General features: G+C 41.5%; 1 protein-coding gene across 2 annotated transcripts in view; it reads right to left on the reverse strand.

Annotated features, from left to right (window-relative positions):
- Positions 1-24,461, reverse strand: part of LOC309872041 (conserved oligomeric Golgi complex subunit 2-like) — a 1,078,599-nt gene that overhangs the window by 346,992 nt on the left and 707,146 nt on the right. Inside the window, exons 2-5 of one of the 2 annotated variants that reach the window (XM_082745625.1) lie at positions 10,740-10,901; positions 9,523-9,585; positions 7,224-7,304; positions 125-252 (exon numbers count right to left, since the gene is read on the reverse strand). The exons of the other annotated variant lie outside the window; for it this stretch is intronic. Coding sequence (XP_082601751.1) covers positions 125-252; positions 7,224-7,304; positions 9,523-9,585; positions 10,740-10,901 — 434 coding nt within the window. The remainder of the gene's footprint in view (positions 1-124; positions 253-7,223; positions 7,305-9,522; positions 9,586-10,739; positions 10,902-24,461) is intronic. 2 annotated transcript variants of the gene reach the window in all.

Genomic DNA, 24,461 nt, shown 5'->3' on the forward strand with positions numbered 1-24,461 from the left:
TAGGGAAGAGCACACGTTCCCACGTTCCCAGGTCAGACAGGACAGCCAGGGATCAGCGGCACATGAGGAGGTGACAGTTGGTCACTAAACTGAGCTCAGGTGCATACACAGCATTTTATGTCACCTTGAGATGGCTCCTCTTGTGACCTCTCGAAGAAGGTGGCAGTGGTGAGGAACGAACTCCAGGAGCTTATTAGCATACATGATCTTCAGGCCGTCTGGATGAGACTCAACGATCTGCTCTACAATCACCTAGCAGAAGGAAGAGCGTTTTATTTTTATTTATTTGTTTGTTTGTTTGTTTGTGTTTGTGTTTGTTTTTAAAGCACCTAAAAGAGAAGTATGAACTATACACTACAGAGAAAAGAATCGTGTAAACCTTAAAAATGCACTTCGTCCTTCCTCCTCCCCACTCAGTATGCTTTCTAAATAGGAGGTAAGTAACAATGGCATGAAAATCTAGGTCCCGGGATTTGGGAATACTGCTCCAACCCTGGGGGACACAGAGGCTGAGGGACAGAGACTGGCCTGAAGCTAAAACATCACACACACTCATCTGCTTCCCTTCTGAGCTTAAAAGCGAAATACTGTATCTGCAGACAACAGCTCTGTACCATCTTCACCCTGGCCTTATCCTCTACCATCTCCAGAACAGGGAAAGGGCTGAGATGGAAAGTGATGAAAGAAAACACATCTTATTTTGCTTTAGTATTTAATTTTTTTTGGTGAGGCTGAGTTGCAGGAGGTGAATGACAAGCATACAAACTTAAAATACAAACGTGGCCACAGTTCATTTAATGACACGGAAACGTAAAGTACTTCCCTAATTTAGCATATTAGATTCAGTTCAATGAAAAGGGCATAAATTAAATAACTAAAATATTTTCATTTAGTGACAAAGAATAATGTGATCTTTTTCACCCCCACAGAGAGAGCTATGAACTATAATAGGATACATACAAAGAACTGACAGATCATTTACTTTTAGTAGTCTTAATGAAGCTGAGAAGATTACTGAAATTAATCCTTCAATTTCACTTCTATCACTGGGATACTGTCTTGTTTTAAAACTGGAAGCCTTTCATCCTGAAGTCATGGTGGGTAGCTTTATACTTACCAGACAGAAAGAACACTCGCACTGGCAGGTGACTGGAAGAAAGCCCTCAAACGCTGAGACTGGCTTCATGACTTCTGTCAGCTTGAACTAGATGAAACTGACGCTCTCTAAGTTGGAAGCTGCTGATTGCTGGCGGCCTCACATGGTGCAGCCCATACTCCGGCCGCTCAGAGGCAGGATACACTGACTCCCTGTATTTAACTGTATCCTTAAAGGTCAAGAACACTGGGTAACCAAGTTCTGGACTTAAGGTACTACCCCACTAACTCGCTCTTCAAAGCCCTTTATCTTTGAATATTCCCTCCCTCCCACCTTCCTAGCCTGGCAAACTCCCCCATGGTCTTCTTTTTTTTTTTTTTAAGATTTTATTTATTTATTTGACAGAGAGAAATCACAAGTAGTCGGAGAGGAAGGCAGAGAGAGAGAGAGAGAAGCAGGCTCCCTGCTGAGCAGAGAGCCCGATGCGGGACTTGATCCCAGGACCCTGAGATCATGACCTGAGCCGAAGGCAGCGGCTTAACCCACTGAGCCACCCAGGCGCCCCCCCCCATGGTCTTCAAGACTTAGGCCACATCAATTCTGCGAAGACGCTTCCCTTCACAGACTTTCCCTGCGCACAGAGCTGTCTTCCAGCTCCTCCAGTGGGCATGGGCACCTTGGTGGGGTCATGCTTTTCGGCAACTTCATTAACGTATAACTTATGGGAATGGAAATTGACCTGAAAATGTTCTGATCTGTACCTTCTTCCTAGGCAAGTCCCTCACCCCTACTAAATTAAGATGATCCCTGAGTTATGGCATCACTGTAAGAGACCAGAGCACATGCCTGATTCCTGCCATGCTGATGGGCACCAAGCGGGACCAACCTTTTCTTACAACCAGAAGAGCAGGAACTAAGAGCATCTTCAAGGAAGAGCCCTGAGCTCTCTCGCACCCAGTCAAGAAACGAAGCCAGATTCGATGCTCTGTGTTTGTGGAATGAGGTGCATGGGGGCACAAACCTCATCCATGTACGGTTTCACCAGTACTTGACCGACTAACACCTCTGCATCCCGTGTCTTGTCAATTGTAGCGTAAGTCTGGAGGCAGTGCCGTATGATGTCCACATTGGAAGTCTGAAGCTCTTCTAGCAGCAGGCCTCCCAGGGACTGCTGCAGCATGGCCGTAATGTGGGCTATACGCTGCAAGAACAGAGAGACCAGGAAAGAAGGTCCAGGCACCACGGTTTCTAAAAGCTCAAATATATGTGTATAATTTATATACATATGTGTTATATATATAAAGCGAGCCTCTAATTCTACCAGAATATATGTAAGATTAAAATCCCAACATTTCCTAGAGAATAACAATGAATCTCTTCTCCCCATGATTGCTTTCTTTCTTTTTTTTTTTTAAGGTTTTTATTTATTTATTTGTCAAGAGAGAGCACAAGCACACAAGGAGACACAGGCAGAAAGAGAAGCAGGCTTCCTGCCAAGCAAGGAGCCCAAGGTGGGACTCGATCCCAGGACCCTGGGATCATGACCTAAGCCAGAGGCAGTGGCTTAACTGACTGAGCCACTGAGGCGTCCCCTCCCTATGATTTCTTTGAAAGTAAGTCGGCTTCATCAAAGTGAAGTTTAGACAATTACGGAATGACAAAAAGTTATTTGCCTCTTAAGCTACGGAGTAAATCTGACAAACGTGCATTTAAACCCAGTCAAGGGCTTTGGATAAATGAACTCTGACTACATCATATGATGTGTCAAGTTACATGAAATTCAGAATTAATTTTACTTGCATAGTTTGGAGACTACGCTTGTGTCTTTACACAAAATCTATCTAGTGTGACATAATGGAAGCAGGGTCCCAAGCAGGAGACACTAAAAAAAAAAAAAATTCAAAGCTAGCTTCAAAATCCTGTAGAGCAGCAATTATCAGGGGCAATGCTAGGTCAAACCAAAATCATCCAGGAAATTCGCAAACAGCAAATTGAAAATCGAAACCAACACTTGCTGGTCTTACTTTGTCCAGAAGAGGCATGCCTTTGCTCTGAACAGCATGAAAGTGTAACTGGTTAAATTCTGTGGCAATTCTCTCCAAAATCTGTCTAGTCCAGAGAGGGCTAGTAGAGACAATTAGAGAAATGTAATTCCCAAAGTTAAAACCTGCCACCCCCACCGCCCCCCATGCCTTACAGCGCTCAGGCACCTGCACCTGAACGCCATCAATTTTCATGACAAACTGTCTGTGCAGCAGGCCCCAGTGCAAGGGGTGAGGAGCGGGGAGGTCGTAGAAGCCACCGACGCAGCCTGGCCCGGGCCACAGGGCCCAGGCAAGGGGATGGAGCTATTTTAGGTCAGTGTGGGTACAACTGCATGATTCCTCCACGTTCCTCAGGCTCTCCCATTCGTGCCCTTCTTCTCCCATTCTCTAACCACCTCCTCTCTCTTGCCCTGTCCTACCGTTCATACCCGAAGCCCCCTCATCTTCTCTGCCTGCCTCATTCTCCCTCCCAAGTACCTCCCCAGTACCAACTACTGCTGTCTCCTCAATCAGCTAAAACTGACCGCCTAGCAGCAACCTGGGAAATTGCTCAGAGCAGTGGACTCCAAGTTTAAATTTACCCAACGGCAGAAAGAGCAAGCTCGGTGCTCCGGGAGTTGGTGAGAAATCACTCACAGTGCATCTGCCATCAAGTGGACTGGATACACTTCCCTCTTGCCCCCCACATTAGAAAGCATTAACCCCATTCAAAAGGAAGTCGAACAGTGAAAGAAAAAAAAAAACCACAACAAAGGCCCCAAAGCCCCTGCTGGGCTCTATGAGGCATCCCACATCTGAGGATGGGCAGTCAGGTAGTGAGGAAACACACTGTAAGAAAACCCAAAATCTCTGGAGACCTGCCATGGTGTGCCCCGTCCCAGAGCATCAGAACTGGTGTGGAGGGAAGGCAAGCGCTTGGCACGAACAGTGCCGAAGCCTAATCCCAACCTCTACTGACTGATCCCATGCGCATTTCCTATTTATCCTTTTCTCGGCATTTCTGGGCCTGGCAGAGCATGATGGATTTACTGTGCGCTGACGCTGCTCTGGCTTTCCTGACTCTAGAGCTCAGAGCTGCTCTTCTGGAGAAAAAAGTCCTCCAAGGTAATTCTGAGCAAGAAAGCGCACAATGTCTGTTTATCAAGGACAGTGTTGCAAAGAAACAGGATTGTAGACACAGAGCTCACTGAGGTGTTTCTATCCGAGGAGCACAGCAGCAACAGCAAAGACGGGAAGAACACTGGAGGGCCAGCTCTCCAGGGGCCGAACGTGGACATGGCTGGAGGGGCTGGAGGGGCTGCAGGCGCTGCCAAGGGCCGCAGTGAAGCAGAGCCGCTGGAGACACACGGGCTGCAGAAGGGCCGCATGCAGACTGTCTGCTAAGTGTGGACGAATGGGGCAGAAGCACGAGTGCAATGGGCTAGAGACACAAGCACAGTGGAGGCTGACCACTTAGTTGAATGCCTTGATGTGAAAGGGGACAGAGACCTAGGACCAGAGAATCGCTTCCTTTGGGATGTGTCCGTTCTTAATCTCCATCATGAGACATGTGGAGCATATGGTCTCTCAAGTTCCTTCCAAATCTAAAACCTTAATTCCTAAAATTTAGAAACCTAACTCCGCCTGCAAGGGGAGGGACTGTTAGCATCACACAACAGAGCACTCAGGGCACCAGGCAACCTTGACGCAGGCAGCCCAGCTGGTATGTGTAGGACCAGCCCCGGCTACTCCCACTGCACCACTGTGCGTCTCACAGTGCTGACAGGACCTAACTACTCATTTTCTGAGTCACTCATCTACCCTGGCTGATTGAAAATTCACACCAGGAAGGGAACAAGACAATCACAGTATAACAAAGAGAGCCATCATCTTTTTCCTATTTCATAAGTTTTTTCTTTCCTGTTTGTAAATTTCAACTGGATATGTCCTATACTGTTTCATAATAATATAATGCTGGTGCAAAATACATCAATGGTAATACTCTGGGCATGTCTAGGAAAAAAAATGAGACGGAGAAAAACCAAGATGAATGGTAGGTATGCCTTAAAGATCAACAGGACTTTGCTAGTCCTCAGGGAAGGTGATTCCAAATATACTTTTACACTGCAAGCATAATGACGTGTTGGAACTGTGGTCTATAACCAAAGGGTTTATAGGAATGTGTTATAGATTTCACCATTTCATGCTCTCCACTCTCCTGGAGCTACATTCTAGCCACAAACCTGGATTTTCTTCTTGTTCAGAAATGAATTCTAACTAAGCCGTCCCCGCCTAATTAGATTGGATGTGAAGTGTTAATTTATGTGCTACTTAGTTAAAAAAAAAAAAATGCTTACCTGCTTGCTTCTAGTGCAGAGGTTTCTTTCGAACTTTGTGAATTTAAGATTTTTTCAATCTTTTCAACTGATCAAATAACTTGTATAAGCCTCAACACACACATCTATAAAAATAAAAATTAAGCAAACAAAAAACGTCACCATCTTTACTCTTAATCATCTTTATTTCCCATGCTAAATGCAGGAAAATATAAGACCAAAAGTTAACTTCAAATATATAGGGCATGCTATATTTTGAATATTTCTATGAAACACAGAATTCTCAAGAATGCAAATCTTAGTTCTAGAATAAGCATACTTCCATATTCTATTGCAAGTTTATAGAGGGAAAAAAAAAACCCCTAGACTTTGCTTTCTCATATTCTATACTCTTATTTCTTTTTTTCCCCATCCTGAATCTTTCTATGGGCATTTCTTTCCTATTTTTTTAAAAAAGATTTGTTTATTTGAGAGAGAGAGAGACTGCATGTGCGCATGCAGGGGAGGGGCAGAGGGAGAGAGAGAATCTCGAGCAGACATCCTGCTGAGCACAGAGCTCAATGCGGGGCTCAATCTCATGATCTTGAGATCATGACCTGAGCCAAAATCAAGAGTCGGACGTTTAACCAACTGAGCCACCAGGCGCCCCTCCATTTGTTTTCTTATGGCCCTTTATTCATGTTTTAACTTTGGCTTCCGATTGTACTGGCCCTCTCAGTTTACATGTGCATATACCTATATGCCCAAGCACCAAATCATTAAAGACCTTTTACACTACAAATATTATCAAAGAGGTTGAGGGACATTATGAAAACTCTCATCCTTAAAGAACAAAAAAATACAAAGTCATCCATTCAATAAATAATAATAATAATGAACACCCCTGGGAGCTCAATATTCATTCCGACGAGGGGTGGGGGGGGGGCATGAGAAAATAAAGCAAGAAATACACCCTGCTCTCACAAAGCTTACTGTTTTGTCTGGAAGCGCACGACAAGCATTCTTTGGACAAAAGCTGTGAGGAGATCCAGAGGCGAATTAAACAGAAGGTCCCTCAAACAGGCTTCTCCCCACTGAGATTTTAACAAATATGCTAATAATACACATAGAAAACATTGTACAGAGCAGCAGGCGAGAGTCAGAAGCCCAGACTCCCAATGCCCGCTGTGCCCCTACATCGTTATGATCATGAATGATATCGGGGACACTTGGAACTGGAGATAGCACTAAGGGGCACACTCCTGGGGTGAGCCCTCAGATGTACAGAGCCGTTGCCTGTCTCACACACCTGAAACTAAGCCAACACCGCATGCTAACTACTGGGAATTGAAAAAATTAAAGTGGACACCAGAACATAAAGAACACAGGATCAGAAAATAACAGCAAACCTACGGCAGAATCCTGAGTTTGCTTTGGAAAGCCCACTTCTCCCCTAGTCTCTAATATAGGCCTATTTTCTTTACAGGGCCGCTGACAATTTATACAGTCGTTAACTGTCAAGCGCTGCACCGACAACAGTTATCACTGTTTCTTGTTCTGGAAAAAGTGGGTGATCTTGAGATCGTGTGGGTACCTCTGAAATTCTGTCTTCTTATTTCAGGTAGATAACGTGACATAATGCATAAAATGCACATGCGTGAGAGCTTTGAAAAAAAGCTAAATTTAAAAAAAAAAAAGAAAAAAAGCTGAATAGTGCTGACAAGTTCGCGGAGACAAGAGGAGAGGGCTTCAACTGGCATGCAGCATAAGAAATCTACTGGAGGGTACCTTTTTCTTCCTTATGTCCTCTTGTTTACACATTCGTTCATCTACTGCCCGAATTCCTTCACTGACTGATGACCTGAGACTCTTTAAAAGAATAATAAAGAAAATGTATTACAGACATTGTTTTGTCACATTATCAATTTCCTACATCTCATTCAATTCCACAGAAATTAATACCTGTGCACCAGTACTATGCAGATATTGACAAGAAAAAAAAAAAGTGACATACCAGACACAGTTACTGTTGAGGGGACTCATGACCTGGGGGCATAATGACACGAAGGCAGGGTCGCATGGCCAGAAGAAGAATGACATATACAGTGAAAGTTATGGGGATGAGGGGGCTTAGAATGGAGAACAGATAATATGAAGCAAAGTACAGGAGAGTCTGGAAATGCGACGGGGCTCGAATCGGACTCTGAAAGCCATGTGTACACAGCTGCCGAGGTGGGGAGGGGATGGGGAGCAGATGTAAGTGCACACACACTCAGGGGCAGGGTCAGACAGGCACACAGCCATGTGCACTGCAGGCTTCCTTCTGGAGAGAAGCAGAAATAGGAATGGAGGGCCAACTTCACTGAGATGAAGTCTTTAGATTCTGCATATTTTGGAGAACGAAAGAATGTCAAAGCACTGATGCAGGATGATGAAATGTGGGTATGGAAATACCAGGAATCAAGAATGAAGAACAGAAGACCAGAAAAAGGCAGAGCACAGAGGTAGAGAAACATGTCCAGAAGCTAATGAATAAAGAGATAATTAGGAATTAGGGCCAAAACAAAGGTTAACAGAAACAACTAGAATGAAGTAGGCATATCACAAAAATTCCACAGGAAGGTGAATTAATTCACTCCATCAACATTATGAAACACCTCCTGGACGTCAGTATTGTGGCAGCCTACAGGGATGCAATGAAGACAGATATAGTCGTATCCCTCAGTGGTCTGAGAATCTCACAGAACAGCTTCAGAGTTGGGACCAGAAAGGCAGGTCAGGCCTGTGGCTGAGCAGGACCAAAGTGGCCATAAAAACAGGCCATGGAAAAGGGAGGGGATACGGTGATGGCAGGGGGTGAGGCGGGACGGGAGCCTGTGTGAGTAGAGCAAATCTGCCTCCAGGAAGGGGGTTCGAGAGAAGAGTGGGAGGCCAAAGGAAGGCTAGGCTTGGGAAACAACACCACTATGAGGCCCCGGGAGGAAGAGGCACACCAAAGAGGCAGTGGGAGAGCCCCACAGCGGCTGGTGTGGAATCCAACAGCGGACCATGAAAATCCCTTCCATTCCAAGGAAAAGTATCTTTAACAAGATTTTGTAAAATTCAAATGAGACATAAACCATGGAAAGTATTGGCTACCTCAAGGCACAACTCAAGATTTTTACCTGTTTCACGAACTCTTTCCTGCCTGCCCCTCCCCTAGGCTTCTCAGCACTGATATTTCCATTACTCCGCATTTTTCTTGGTTCTAACCATGTACTGTGTCTTCACTTAAATTATGTTCTCCTTATATTCTCTCTAGGATGCAGGCACTGTCTTAGGGGAGGGACGCAAGAGGCCACTCAAGCTAGAGGAGACACACAAGGAAGGATGGTGTCGTTTATGACAAGTTTACAACAGGGCATCAGAATGGACAGAGGCCGTAAGTCAGGGCACCAGACACAGACGGGGGGGGGGGGAGGGGAGACAGGGCAGCACAGTTTTCTGTAAGAAGTGATGCCACAACTGCCCCTCCACTGTTCACCCAGGTGGAGTTCCTATTCCCAATGGCTTAGAGGTGGGGAGTCCCATTCCCACAACAGAGATTTTTCTGAGAGAACATGCAAATGTAACATTTATTAAGTATTACATTTTATTTATATTATCCTTCAGTTCCATTAGGGATTACACAGTTTTTGTAGATCAGCCCAGGAACCTAACCACACGTAGATTACGTGGGGTGGGGGGGGGATATTTACAAGATTACAAACTGTTAAAATACAAGTCATTCGTAAGTTAGAAACCACTTACATATGACCAAAGTGGCATTAATAAGTTGAATTTGGAAATATGCTTCCTCTCCCCTGACATTTTAAGGTTGTCTACTCTGAGAATATGTCTTCTTCAAATCGAACATGTTTTTTTAGGTTTTTAGCATATGCAAAAACAAAATCATTTACAACTCTTCTGAAGGTGAATATTATAATCATGAACCGTTAAAATACAACCACCAGTACCACCAAACTAACAGATGAAAAGAATTCTTAGAGAAAAGCCGACGAGGACAACAGGCGTCACAGCAGACTGTTTTCATTAATTGGGGACTTACCAGAACTTCTCGTAACTGTCCCAAAGGCACAGAAAGTTGATTGAGGGCTTTGTCCATGCCAACCTAAAGGCAAAACCAGGTTGGCACAAACACATCACGATAAGGAGTAATAGTGACGTATCTATTTAATGATCAAAGCAGTACCAGATTTAACTTTTTTTTTTTTGGCACAACCGTATTTTGCTACATAACTAGCTAAACAACAGAAGTGTTATTTGGCCATTAATGTTGTTCATAGAATATGAAAAAAATCTGTTGAAATACATGAAACTATAAAAATAAGGGAAGTCAGGAGAAACGAAAGTTTCCTTAAGAACAATTTGCCTTTAGATGACATTTTAAATGAATGTGAAAAATTTTCACAGAAGGTGAACAGTGCTCTGTCTGTAATTGATGATACTCAGCCAGCTGATGTGAAAGTCTGACGGGCTACGTCTCTCTTAAACATTATTATAAGCCTTGAGAAAAATAGAAATTAAACAGAAGTAAAATTTTCTAGGTTTTTAATCCTATTGGGATATTTATCTTAGTGGTATATTTCCCAAAAGCAAATGTGCATCATTAATTTTAATGCTTCTTGAAATTCCCACGGAGCTGCAACTTTCTGTGCTTCTCTGGACAAACAGATTTAAAACAAAATGAAGCATCAACAAGGAGACTTTTCTGCCAAGGAACAAAATTCAACATTTCTAAACGGCTTTTACAAACAATTGATAAGCTCACTGCAAATCATTCTTATATTTTTATAAAACCAAACTTTTTAAATATCAATATTGGCCAATGTTCCCTCAACCTAGCTCTGGCTAACAGATATACCTGGGAGTAAATTAAACATTGTAAGAGTGGTGGACATTTGCTCCTACAAATTAGTCTAAATCAAGGAAGACTTCAGGGTAATCACTTAGCAACTAATAAAACAACCCCTTGGGTATTATTATCCTTTACTTTTCACTGTTGACTAATGAATTTGAAACATAATCAAACTAGAGCAACCTTAAATGAATAAAAACTAAAACAAAAAAATGTATTCCAAAAAGTTTAGTTCTTTTATTAATGAAATTGGTAATTTCTTCAAGTTTCTGGTGGGGTTGGTGGGGTAATCAACTGAAAGGTTTCTAAAAACTCTGCCCTTTTAATAAATATGAAGGAGAGAGAAAGTGTGTGTGTGTGTGTGTGTGTGTGTGTGTGTGTGTAGGACTTGTGAATTTCAGGTTTACCAAGTTTGTGGAAAGGTTGACAAAATCTGCATAATCCTTGTTGATGAGCTCGACCATGGCTATTTTAAGAAGTTTATAGTAGAGTTCCAGATCTCCTCTTAGTTCCTCCAGCTGGACACGCTTCCTACAGTCAGACACAAAGTGATCGACGTTGAAATCTTCCTGAAAATCAAACCAGAAAGAAAAAATGATTGCACTGATACCACATTTTACATAGAAAAATAAGATCAGAGAAAGAATAAGAGGCCGTATTACTGCAGGGGAACACACACAGGACATCAGGGGGTCTGCTCACTTCCTAAGATTATGGGAAAGGGGGCCCCTCACCAAGACCATTCTCTCCTGTTGCCTAACTCTAAAGGCATTTTATTTCTTTTAATTATACATTTCAAAGAGGCTCTTCTCAAAATAGAAGCAGCTTTTTCTTCTTAATTTTAACACAGCGATTCACATCCTTCCAGACTTTGTTTTGGTCTCTTTACTTTTTTTTTTTTTTTAGATTTTATTTATTTGAGAGAGAGAGACAGAGAGAACAAGTGGGAGGAGGGGCAGAGGGAGAAGCCAGCTCTCTGCTGAGCTGGGAGCCTGATGCCAGGGTTCATTCCAAGACCCTGAAATCAAGATCTCAACCGAAGGCAGACGCTTAACTGACTGAGCCACCCAGGTGCCATAGTCTTTCTCTTTAAAATATAAATTACTTTTGGGGTGCCTGGCTGGTTCAGTGGTTATGGGTTCAAGCCCACATTGGGCTTTCTGCTCAGCAGGGAGCCTGCTTCCCTGTCTCTCTCTCTGCCTGCCTCTCTGCCTACTTGTGATCTCTGTCTAATAAATAAATAATTTTTAAAAAAATAAAATATCAATTACTTTTTAAAGAAACTGACATATAATGGACACATGTTAGTTTCAGGCGTACAACATAAAAATTCCATATTTTTATCTGTTGTGAAATGATCACCCTAAGACTAGTTGACATCCATCACCAAACATACACATTTTTTTCTTGTGCTAAGAACTATTAAGCTTTAGCAACTTTAAATATATAATAATATAGGGCACCTGGGTAGCTCAGTGAGTTAAGGCCTCTGCCTTTGGCTCAGGTCATGATTCCAGGGACCTTGGATCGAGCCCCACATCAGGTTCTCTCCTCAGCAGGGAGCCTGTTTCCTCCTCTCTCTCTGCCTGCCTCTCTTCCTACTTGTGATCTCTGTCAAATAAATAAATAAAATCTTAAAAAATATATATATATATATATATATATATATATTATACTATGCAGCCATCAAAAGAAATGAAATCTTGCCATGTGCAATGACGTGGATGGAACTAGAAGGTATGCTGAGTGAAATAATCAGAGAAAGACAATTATCATACAATCTCCCTGATATGAGGAATTTGAGAGGCAAAGTGGGGGGTGTGGGGGTAGGGAAGGAAAAATGAAACAAGATTGGATTCGGAGGGGGGCACCTGGGTGGCTCAGTGGGTTAAAGCCTCTGCCTTCGGCTCAGGTCATGATCACAGGGTCCTGGAATCGAGGCCACATTGGGCTCTCTGCTCAATGGGGATCCTGCTTCCTCCTCTCTCTCTGCCTGCCTCTCTGCCTACTTGTGATTTCTGTCTGTCCAATAAATAAATTAAATCTTTAAAAAAAATATTGGATTGGGAGGGAGACAAACCATAAGAGACTCTTAATCTCACAAAACAAACTGAGGGTTGCTGGAGGGAGGGGTGTATGGAGAGGGTCGTGGGGTTGTGGACATTGGGGAAGGTATGTACTACGGTGAGTGCTGGGAAGTGTGTAAGCCTGACAATTCACAGACCTGTAACCCTGGGGCTAATAATACATATTTCTAATAAAAAATAATAAAATTAATATACAATAATACACAGTATTATTTACTACAGTCACTATGATGTACATTACATCCCCAAGGCTTATCTTATTAACTGGAAGTTTATACCACTGGACCCCTTCATCTATTTCCTCCACAACCTCGCCTCTGGCAACCACCAATCTGTTCTCTATGACTTCATTTTGTTTTGTTTCTTAGATTCCACATGTGAGGGAGATCATACAGTATTTCTCTTTCTCTGTCTGACTTATTTCACTCAGCACAATATCCTCAAGGTCCATCCATGTTGTTGCAAATGGCAAGACTTCCTTCTTTTTATGGTTAATATTCCATCGTATACACACACATTGTCTTTATCCATTCACCCCATTGGTGGACACTTTAGTTATTTCCAAGTCTTGGTTGTTGTAAATACTGTGATACTCACTACCGTGAGTGTGAGTCTTGCTGGCTGCTTGAGCCAGGTGATCTAGAGTTATACCTGGGTAGCAACTGCAAACCTCGGGGCATCATACGAGCATTCAAGCTCCTTTCCAGGAGATACCAGAAAGCAGAAGCGAGGTAGAGGGACAGCGCAAAGATGGTACCCATCAGCTCCATCTTTGGAGAATACCTTACTAGGCTCCCAGATCCACGTTAAATTAGATGCCTGCCCCTCAGGGCTTTAAGATAAGCAAATGAGCCTCTTTCACAGAAATCTAATCCCATTTCAGTCTGCTGCTTCTGTGCTGAGTTCCAGGGTGGGTCAGTCTACTCGCGGGACTGCTTTAAGAACTGTTTCTCAGTTTGCTATAGCCTTGTGGGTCTCATGGGTGCAAGCTCTGATGGCTTTCAAAGCTGGATGTTTTGGGGTCTTGTCTCTTAGATGTACGTCTTGGAAGTTGGGGTGCCAGAAGTGGGGCTCAAACCCTTTGCTCCTCAGGGAGAAGCCTGGGGTTTTGAGTACCCTCCCAATCCCAGGTCGCTGTACCAGGGGTGGGGTTTATGGCAAGACTGATTCTTACTTCAACATAGGTTTTTTTCCTTACTCACCTAATGTGTAGGAGTCACTCAGCTAGTTGTAGGGTTTTTTCCACAGGAAATTTTTCCATATGGAGCTATAGATTCAGTGTGTATTTCATAGAAGAGATGAGATCAAGATCCTCCCATGCCACCATCTTGAATGGAAACCCCAGACCTTATCTATGTATGTGTGTACACACACATATGTGTGTACACACACACACACACACACAAATATTCATGCTCTTCTAAACTATTTCCCATCTAGGGGCACCTGGGTGGCTCAGTGGGTTAAGCCTCTGCCTTCGGCTCAGGTCATATCTCAGGGTCCTGAGATCAAGCCTCACATCAGGCTCTCTGCTCAGCCGGAGCCTACTTTCCCCCCTCTCTCTGCCTGTCTCTCTGCCTCCTTGTGACCTCTCTCTCTCTCTGTCAAATAAATAAATAAAATCTTTAAAAAAGAATAAAAAATTAAAAAATAAAAACCCATTCTATTAAAAAAATTTCCCATCTAAAAATATAACTTGAATGTCTTTACATAAAACACATACATTTCTATTAATATTTTATGTGCATGCTGAGTGTCCCATTGAACAGATGTTCCAAATCTTTCATAACCTATTTCCAAGTATTGGTCTCACAGGATTAGCTATCCTGTGTTTCCCCTCTACAATACTGTGATACCCCGGTAGGCTTATATGCTTAGAGGCAATAAATTACTATCTAATTCCCCTGTGACTCTGCTACTCCATGACCTGTTTAGTCAGCAAGAATCAGATGTGATGGGGCGCCTGGGTGGCTCAGTGGATTAAGCCGCTGCCTTTGGCTCAGGTCATGATCTCAGGGTCCTGGGATCGGGTCCCGCATCGAGCTCTCTGCTCGGCAGGGAGCTTGCTTCCCTCTCTCTCTCTCTCTCTGGCTGCCTCTCTGTCTACTTGTGATTTCTCTCTGTCAAATAAATAAATCTTAAAAAAAAAAAGAATCAAATGTGATGATTCCCACACTAGTTAAGGACACCTACACTTACTTTTCATTAAACACTATGTAAACCAACAAAATATGACTGCAAAAAAAATCACTGTTCTTTTGAAAACTAACACAGCTACTTTGGAAAGATTTGATACAAAGAAATCAATAAGAAAATTTTTGCTAAGTTAGGTATGGGTGAGATGACCAAGTACCAGGCAGGGAGGGAGTGATCACAGGATTCTCACTCAATTCAGTTAAAGAAACTGAAACTGAATGCAAAAAAAGACAACATAGAAAACTTTTTTCAAAGATTCTTTTTATTTATTTGAGACACAGACAGACAGTATGAGCAGGGAAAGGGGCAATGGGAGGAGATTCCCTGCTGAACAGGGGACCCAATGTGGGACTCCATCCCAGGACCCCGAGGTCATGACCTGAACCGAAGGTAGATGCCTAACCTATTGAGCGACCCAAGTGCTGTGATAACTCAGAAATCTAATCTGCAGGCCAGTTTCCAGAGAAAAGACCTGGCACTGTTTCAATGGAGAATAAATGTACATATATTTTTTCCAAATAAAATGCTAAAAACTGTATGTACCATTCCCTAAGAGTACTTGTTTAAACTGACTTTTTTAGTTAATCAACCAAAGACTGACCCTGCTAGTGTCGGAGAGAAGGACTTCATACCAAACCGTAATTTCACAGTCATCTACAGAAAGCCACCTGCTCCTTACACTGGTGACCAAATTAGCCTGGACCTTTCTCTCCTGAGACAATTTCAGACCTTACATCATAGTTATGTAGTACATCACGGGAGGGGGTCTTGGTTCATAATCCTGGCCATCCTACGCATCAACTGTATACCTTTAGGTCGATCACTTTCCCTGCCTCAGTTACACATTGTTGAAGTTCTTGAACTTCATGATGGCATTCTAAATTGTATAACTGGGGTGCCTATGTGGTTAAGCATCTGCCTTTGGCTCAGGTCATGATCCCAGTCTCTTGGGTTTGAGTTCCACATCAGGCGCTCTGCTGAGCAAGGAGCCTGCTTCTCCCTCTGTCCCTTCCTCCTGCTCCTGCACTCTCTCACTCTCAAATAAAATCTTAAATAAATAAATAAATAAATAAATCATATAACTTAGCCTCAGTGAACAAATGCTATTAGGTAATATTAGTACTCAACTTACCATTTATGCATTTGTTCTCAGATAAACAAAAGTTGCATAACACATGACTAAATAACTCGGAACATCTGTGAATACTGGGTTAGGCAGCGTTTGCTGTGAAAAGCAAACCCAAACTCACAATGCCATAATAGAGACCCATTTCACTTAACCAAGAATGGGTTTACTACTTTAGGAATGGTTTTACTTTATAGTGTAGATTCCCCAAGTATTCAAAAAGAAAGTATTTACAACCCATACATTTATGGTCAACTGATTTTTCACAAGGATGCCAAGACCATTTAATGGGGGGGGGGAACAGTCTTTTCGAGTGCCTACTACTGGGACAAGTGAATATCTACATGCAAAAGAATGAACTTGGAACAGCAACGTCACACATACACAAAAATATAACTCAAAATGGATCAAAGATTTAAATGTAAGAGTCAAAACTGTAACACTCAGAGAAAACAGGTGAAAATCTGTATGACTTTGGATCGGGAAAAGCTTTCTTAGACATGATACACAAAGCAATAAGAAATATTAGATAAGCTGAACTTGATCAAAATAAAAACTTTCGTGTGTCAAAGGACACTACGGAGAACGTGAAAAGACAACCCACAGAATGGGAGAGAGTATCTGCAAATCATTTGTCTGACAAGGATCTAATAACCAGAATATGCAAATATACTCTTAGAACTCAACAACAAAAAAACAAATAACCTAATTTAAAAACAAGCCAAAGACTTTTGAATAGACATTTCTCCAAAGATGATACACAGATGGTCAAGAGCACATGTCGGGATGTTCGACATCCTTAGTCATTGGGGAAATGCGAATCAAAAGCACATGCAGATGCCACGTCACACCCACTAGGACAACTATGGTAAAATAAGAAAAAGAAAAAGAAAAAAAAAAAGAAGAAGAAAAGTGCTGGCAAGAAGGCGGAGAAGCTGGAACCCTCCTGTATTGTCGGTGAGAATGTAAAACAGTGTGGCTAAGGCAGCAAACAGCTCGGTAGCTCCTCAAGAAGTTACACACGTACAATTACCCAGCAGTTCTACGTCTAGGGGTATGACATCGACAGAACTGACAACAGATGTTCCTGCCACAACCTGTACATGAATGTGCACAGCAGCGCTGCTCGTAGCAGCCAAAAGAGTATATACCCAATGTCCATCAACTGATGAATGGATACATAAAATGTGGAAGAGCCTCTTACACAACCATAAAAAGGAATAAACTGTTACATGCTACAACACGAGTGAAGTCTGAAAACATTCTACTCTCAGGTTAAAGGAAGCCAGACACAAAAGGTCACGTGTTATACAATTCCACTGATATGAGATGTTCCAGAAAAGGCAAATCCATAAAAACAGAAAGTAGATTCATGATTGCCAGGGAATAAGGGGAGGGGAGAATTGGAAGTAAGAGGTTTATTTTTCGGGTGATGGAAGCATTCTGGAATTAGACAGAAGTGACGTATGTACCATATACACAGTAAATATACTAAAAACCAGAGAAGAGTACACTTTAAAATGGCAACTATTATGCTTTGTGAATTATATTTTGATGAAAAATGAAACAACTTAAATATCAACAAGCTAAATGCTAGGATACATTAAAAAAAAATCCAAAGTAACACTAATCACAGGAACAATGGCGTAGCTACATGAATTTCAGACAAAGCAGATTTCAGAGAAGGAAAATTATCAGGCATAAAGAGCAGCATTACATAATGATAAAGAAATCGACTGACCAAGAAGACACAATTATCCTTAAGGTATGTGTGCCTGATCAACACAGGTAAGACACAACCTAACAGAACTGCAGGGAGAAATAAACAATTCCATTATCACAGCTGGTGACTTCAACACTTCTTCATCATTAATGGGCCGATCCAGCAGCAGGGCAACAAGGATTTGACAGATGTGGACATTCAGTCCAGACATGGCACACTTAACACCACCATCAATTACCGTACAACAGATGTACACAGACTATTTCGCCCAGTAATAGTGCAACACACATTCTTCTTAAGCTCATATGGAACACTCATCAAGACAGAATAATTCTGGGCCACAAAACACAACAAATTTTTAAAAATAAAAATTATACCAAATATGTTCTCAGACCGCAATGGAATTAAAAATCAGTAACAGAAGATAGTTGAAGAAGTCCAAAATACATGGAGATTAAATGACACACTTCTAAATGACAGGAGACCAGTCTCAACAAAATACAATGTAGCAAAATGTGTGGAATGCTGCTTAAAGGGAAAATACAGTACTGAATGCAAATATTAGAAAAAAAAAGATTAAAGTCAATAATCTAAGCTTCCATTTTAGGCAACAACAACAAAATCAAATCTAAAGTAAGGAGGGGCTCCTGGGTGGTTCAGTTGGTTAATCATCTGCCTTTGGCTCAGGACATGGTCCTAGGGTCCTGGGACAGAGCCCTGCATCAGAGTTTCCTGCTCAGGGAGGCTGCTTCTCCATCTCCCATTCCTCCTGCCTGTATTCCCTCTCTCACTGACTCTCTCTGTGTCGAATAAAATCATTAAAAAAAAAAACCCTAAAGGAAGTAGAAAAAAATAAAAATTAGAGCAGAAATCAATGTAATTAAAACCAGGAATTTTTTTTTTAAATCAATAAACCCCAAGTCTGTTTCTTTGAAAACATCAATAAAACAGATAGACCCTTAGCCAGTCAAACAAAGAAAAAAAGGTAGAAGACATAAATTACTAATATCAGATGAAAGAAGGGAGGGCTACTGCTAACAATCCCAATCACTGTAAATTCAACCAAACATTTATGGAATACTACACAATTCTCTAAAATCTCTTCCAGAAAGTAAAACTAGAAGGAGTACTTCCTAAATCATTCTAGGAGATCATTATTACCCTGACACCAAAACCAATACTACAAGAAAAGAAACTATAAACAAGTATCTCTCATGAACACAGACATAAAAATCTTCAACAAAAATTAGCAAATAAAAGCAAACACTATATTAAAAAATTATACACCAGGGTCATGTAGGATTTATTCCAGGTATGCAACATTAGAAAATGTTCAACATTAGAAAATCAATGTGATCCATCATATCAACAGAAAGAAAATCACATGATCATATCAATGAAGGGAGGAAAAAAACATTTAACAAAATCCACACCTCTTCATTATTAACCCTCAGGAAACTAAGAATAGGAGGACTTCCTCAACTTGATAAAGAATGTTTCCAAAAATCCACAGCTAACATGATATTAATACTGAGAAAATAGAAGACAGGGAATCAAGGCAAGGATGTCCCTCCTACTACTACTATTCAATACTATACTGGAAGGCCAAACTAATGAAATAAGGTAAGAAAAGGAAACAAAAGGTATACAACCTGGGAAAGAATAAAACTTTGTTCACAGATGACATGACTGTCTACAGAAAATACAAAGACTTCACACCCCACACCCTCCTGAAACTAGTCAAGTGATTATAGCAAGTCTGCACAATACACAGTTAAAATACAGAAGTCAATTGCTTTCCAATGATGTATCAGACAAAGGGCCAGTATTCAAAATTTATAAAGAATTTATCAAACTCAACATCCAAAAAACAAAAAAATCCAGTCAAGAAATGGACAGAAGACATGAACAGACCAAAGAAGACATCCAAATGGCCAACAGACACATGAAAAAGGGCTCCACATCACTCAGCATCAGGGAAATACAAATCAAAACCACAATGAGACACCACCTTACATCAGTCAAAATGGCTAAAATTAACAAGTCAGGAAACAACAGATGTTGGCGAAGATGTGGAGAAAGGGGAATCCTCCTACACTGTTGGTGGGAATGCAACTCTGGAAAACAGTATGGAGGCTCCTCAAAAAGTTAAAAATGTAACAACCCAATGACTTAGCAATTGCCCTATTAGATGTTTATCCAAAGTACACAAAGTGATTTGAAGGGGCAAAAGCACCCAGATGTTTATAGTCAAACTATTGAAAGAGCCCAGATATCCATCAACAGATGAATGGATAAAGAAGATGTGGTATACATACACACACACACACACACACACACACATTACTCAGCCATCAAAAAGAACAAAATCTTGCCATTTGCAAGGACATGGATGGAACTAGAGGAAGACAAATACCATATAGTTTCAGTCACATGTGGAACTTAAGAAACAACAGATGAATATAGGAGAAGGGAAGGAAAAATAGAAACAGACAGGGAGGCAAATCACAAGAGACTTAACTACAGGAAACAAACTGAGGGTTACTGGAGAGGGGAAAGTTGGGGTAACTGCGTGAGGGGTATTAAGGAGGGCACTTGTTGGGATGAGCTCTGGGTGTTGTATGCAACCAATGAATCACGAAATTCTAACCATGAAACTAAAAGTACACTGTATGTTAACGAGATTGAATTTTAATTAAAAAATTTAAAAAGTCAATTGCTTTCGTATATACCAGCAATGTACAAGTGGAATTTGAAGTTAAAAACACAAGACCATTTACATTAGCATACCAAAAAAATTAATACTTAGGTGCAAATCTAACAAAATATGCACAAGATCTATATGAGAAAAAGTATAAAATTCTGATGAAAGATAACAAGCAAGGTAAGATGTGAAGTGGAAAGAAAGTCCACAATCTTGGGTAAGAACACTCAATACTGTTAAGAGGTCAGTTCTTCCCAAACTGATCGACAGACTCAATGCAATCCCAATCAAAATGCCAGGAAGTTATTCTGTGGATACCAACATGTTGACTCTAAAATTTGGATGGAAAACTGGAAAACCAAGAGTCCCAGAGTAGTCAACAAAATATTAAATAGCGGGGAAAAAAAGGAAATTGAGGATTGCCACCACCCAATCTCAAGACTTACTATTAAAGCTATAGTGATTAAGACAGAAGGTGCCTGGCAAAAGAGACAGGTGCTTGGAACAGAGTGGAGAGCCCAGAACAACATCCACACACACAGGCAAAGGCAACTCAATGGCAAGGACAGTCTTCAACAAATGGAACCGAACAATGGGACATTGATAAAAAAAAACAAACAAATGAAAAGAATAAAAACAAACTTTTCACACCTTTCACAAAACCTAAACGTAAAATGCAAAACTTCTTAAAGATGACATAAGAAAAAATGTAGGGATCCTTGGATTTGGCAATGACTTTTCAGATATAAAACCAAAAGCATGATCTACGAAAGAAAAAAATTGATGAGAGGGACTTTGTTAAAATTAAACTTCTCTGTAAAAGACACTGTTAAGAGAATGAAAAGACGGGACAACTGGGTGGCTCAGTTGGTTAAGCAGCTGCCTTTGGCTCAGGTCATGATCCCAGCGTCCTGGGATCGAGTCCCACATTGGGATCCTTGCTCCGCAGGGATCCTGCTTCACCCTCTGACTCTGCCTTCCAATCTGTCTGCCTGTGCTCACTCTTGCTCGCTCTTTCTCTGACAAATAAATAAATAAAATCTTTTAAAAAAAAAGAGAGAGAGAGAGATGAAAAGACCAGTCACAGAGTAGAGAAAATATCTGCAAAACACAGCCATGGTAAAGGACTTAAAATAAGAAATATAATATAAAGATGTCTTAGTAGCAACAAGAAATCAAACCTAATTTAAAAATGTGAAAAGAGCGGTGGCTGGGAACCCCAGTCAGTTAAGCATCTGCCTTTAGCTCAGGTCCTGGGACTGAAATCCACACTGGGCTCCCGGCTCAGCGAGGAGCCTGCTTTTTTCCCTCTCCTGCTGCCTGCTGCTACCTCTCCGTATGCTTGTGCTGTTAATAAATAAATAGAATCTTTAAAAACGAAAAAAAAAAAAGGATCTGAAAAGATGCTCAACTTTGTATGTCATTAAGAAATTGCAAATTTAAACAAGGTACTATTACATATCACGTAGAATATAAAAAATCCAAAGCACTAGTAATACCAAATGCTAGCAAGGATGTGGGACAACCAAACTCTCATTCACTGTTTGGTCAGAATGCAAAATGGGAGGCACTGTGTGAGACAGCTTGGCAGTTTCTCACAGAACTAAACACATTCTCACTATAAGATCAGTAATTGTGCTCCTTTGTATTTACCCAAAAGAGCTTAAAACTAGTGTCCACACAAAAACCTGCACACGGATATTTACAGCAGCTTTATTCTCTGAAGTGCCGATCCCTGCTTCTTAACAGCTCCAAGTGCCCGCCGCTTCAGAGTGGGGGCTGGGCGAGCAGGGAGCTGGGGTGGGCGCAGCGATGCCTAAGTTCTGACCTCAAGACCCTGCGCTGTTTCACCTGTCCCTTTAGGAGTACAATGACATAGGATGTCACCAACGGAGGATCTACCCCTGCATCCTGGTACTGGGAAAGCACGCGAGGGCTGCGGAGCTGAAAGCAAGAGTTGGTAGTTCCAGTAATGTGTGCAGGGTTTTAAAAAACTATATACCGGAAAATATCCGGTCTTATTTGCATGTGTTTGTATCATGCACAATTTTTAACTGCAATCCTCCTTTTACCTTCTTCCCTGTTGTTAAGACTCTCCTCTCCTCACCGCTGCCTTTGTCCCTATAATACCTGTTGACAGCCTGGTGCTCATCCATGAGCTCATTCGCCTCTATCCACGCACGCATGGGGCTCTGTCACTGTTTAACAAATATGGGCTCATTTTATCTACCTCTTGATCTAGTGCTTCCCAGTTAATAATCCCTCCTGCATAACGTCCTTCTGTTTTTATCTTCATTTTTATAAAGAATGGCTGCTCACCTTTTATCAGGTGCCTTTATTTTTTTATCAAATGCATTTATTGCTATGGTCTTAAGAGTTTTTCACAGTTAATTTAGTGATGAGGTAAATCTTATTGATTTTCTGGTCTTGAGCTCCCTTTATTTTCCTGGAATGAATCCAAGTTGGTCTCAGGATATAGTCCTTTGATAGAGGCCTGACTTCTGTTATTTGCTAACATTAGTTCAGTTTCTGTTAACTAATCTGTCCTAAGCCAGGTTTGTTAATAGCTTCCCCGTTCCTCTCTCTCAGGTTTGGGTATTAAAATTGTGCTCAGCTTCATCAAGTGAATTGACTTATTATTGTTTAATTGCCTGTTGCCATTTAACAGTAGAATGAGAGTTATCCAGCTGCAAACCGGTCTGATCTTGGAACTCATCTTCTAAACTTGAAATCTTGGCCATTGGTTTTGATTAGATATGGTTAGGTTTTTGTAATTTTAAAAATCCCTCCAGCCCTTGGTTCTGTCTGACCTGATTGCTTTCAGCTGTTTCTGCAACAAAAATGTCCCGGCAGGGAAAACTCTCATTGTTTACAGTGGCGCCCCCTTCTGAACACTTTGTTAATAAAAAGCTTTTTTTTTTTTTTTTTCGGGCTATGGTAAATGTGGAACAACAATGAGGTATTTCAAAGAGGTGAACCACAGATAAATTTCTCTAAGGGTGGGGTGAGGGTTACTCAAAAAGGAACTTGACAAGGCTTTTAAAGATATCGACAATCATTATAACATAACGTGACTGATTGTTACCGTGCCCTTAACTGGGCCAACACTTGTTGGCTTCCAAGATAGACTAACATAGTTGAGATGGTTCTAGGGGCTTTCTAGCACAGGGTCTCAGGAGGCAGGGATTCTAGCCACTGGCTTTGCAAGGCATGAGGCCTGTTAGTGATTCTATTTTTCCCTCTGCAGAATGGGTCTTTCTACATTCCAGGTCCTTTCTACCCCAGTAAATAAAGCAGCGATTCTCTCAGTGAGTTGTACTATTGGTTTAAACAGCCAACTGTCTCTTTAAAAGGACTTTTGATTAAATTCCTTTAAAAAAAGTCCTTTCAAAAAAATCATTTCTTTCTATTTTTTATTTTTTAATCCCATATGTTTACTCTGATCGTGGAACTTTGTCATTTTGACCTTCTCTGCTGATTAAAATATTCTTCATCATCAGCACCTACTGCTCTCCTCTCCTGGTGGTCTCTCCGGAAGGGGTCTTCTCTAGGTCTTCTAGCAGGAGATGGGCACTTCCCCTCTACCCATGTTTCCAGACCAGCCTTACCTATCCTGCAGGGTCAGGTCGGCCTGGCTTTTTGTCTGTTGTTCTCTTCTGAGTCGTTAGTTTTTCATAGATACCGTGCTTTGCATTTGTCAGGACTTACCCTGGACTATCAAAACCCTTTTCTGGTGCCAGTGAATCCTAAGAAACAGTCGTGATGAGAGAACCAGGAACTCGAACAGATCATATTTGTCCTGAATGTTCTGTCCAAAATGAAAAATACATTTCTGAGGAGCCTCAAGACCTCTGAGAAGGGAAGTTTCACCAACTCTGTCATGTAGGGGCATCAATTCCGATTCTGTGTCAATTTTCCTACTTTCCCAGCTAGTAATTCTCTACCTCAGATAGCCCACTCTCTACCGTTTCCTCTCTCAAAGGCAGTTGCTCTTACAGTCTGCACATGGCACTTGGGGCCTGCTGGTCGTTGGCTACTGCCCTCTCTACCTTGGGTCTAACAGCTGCGGGGCATCAAGATGAGAACGTCTCTTGTTCTAAGACTTAATAGAGTTTGGGACACATGGGAAGCAATAATCACTTTTGTTGTTGATCCAAGTGTTCAAACTTTCTTAATTATTTTAGTACCACAGTTTACTTGTTCTAAGATTTGTCCTCCACCCCCATGTTAATATCTCTTAAAGTGGAACTCACCTTGCACTTGATGACATATCCTAGTTTAACTGACAGCATT

This window comes from Mustela nivalis (genome assembly GCF_964662115.1).
Source record: "Mustela nivalis genome assembly, chromosome: 8".
Taxonomy (NCBI): domain Eukaryota; kingdom Metazoa; phylum Chordata; class Mammalia; order Carnivora; family Mustelidae; genus Mustela; species Mustela nivalis.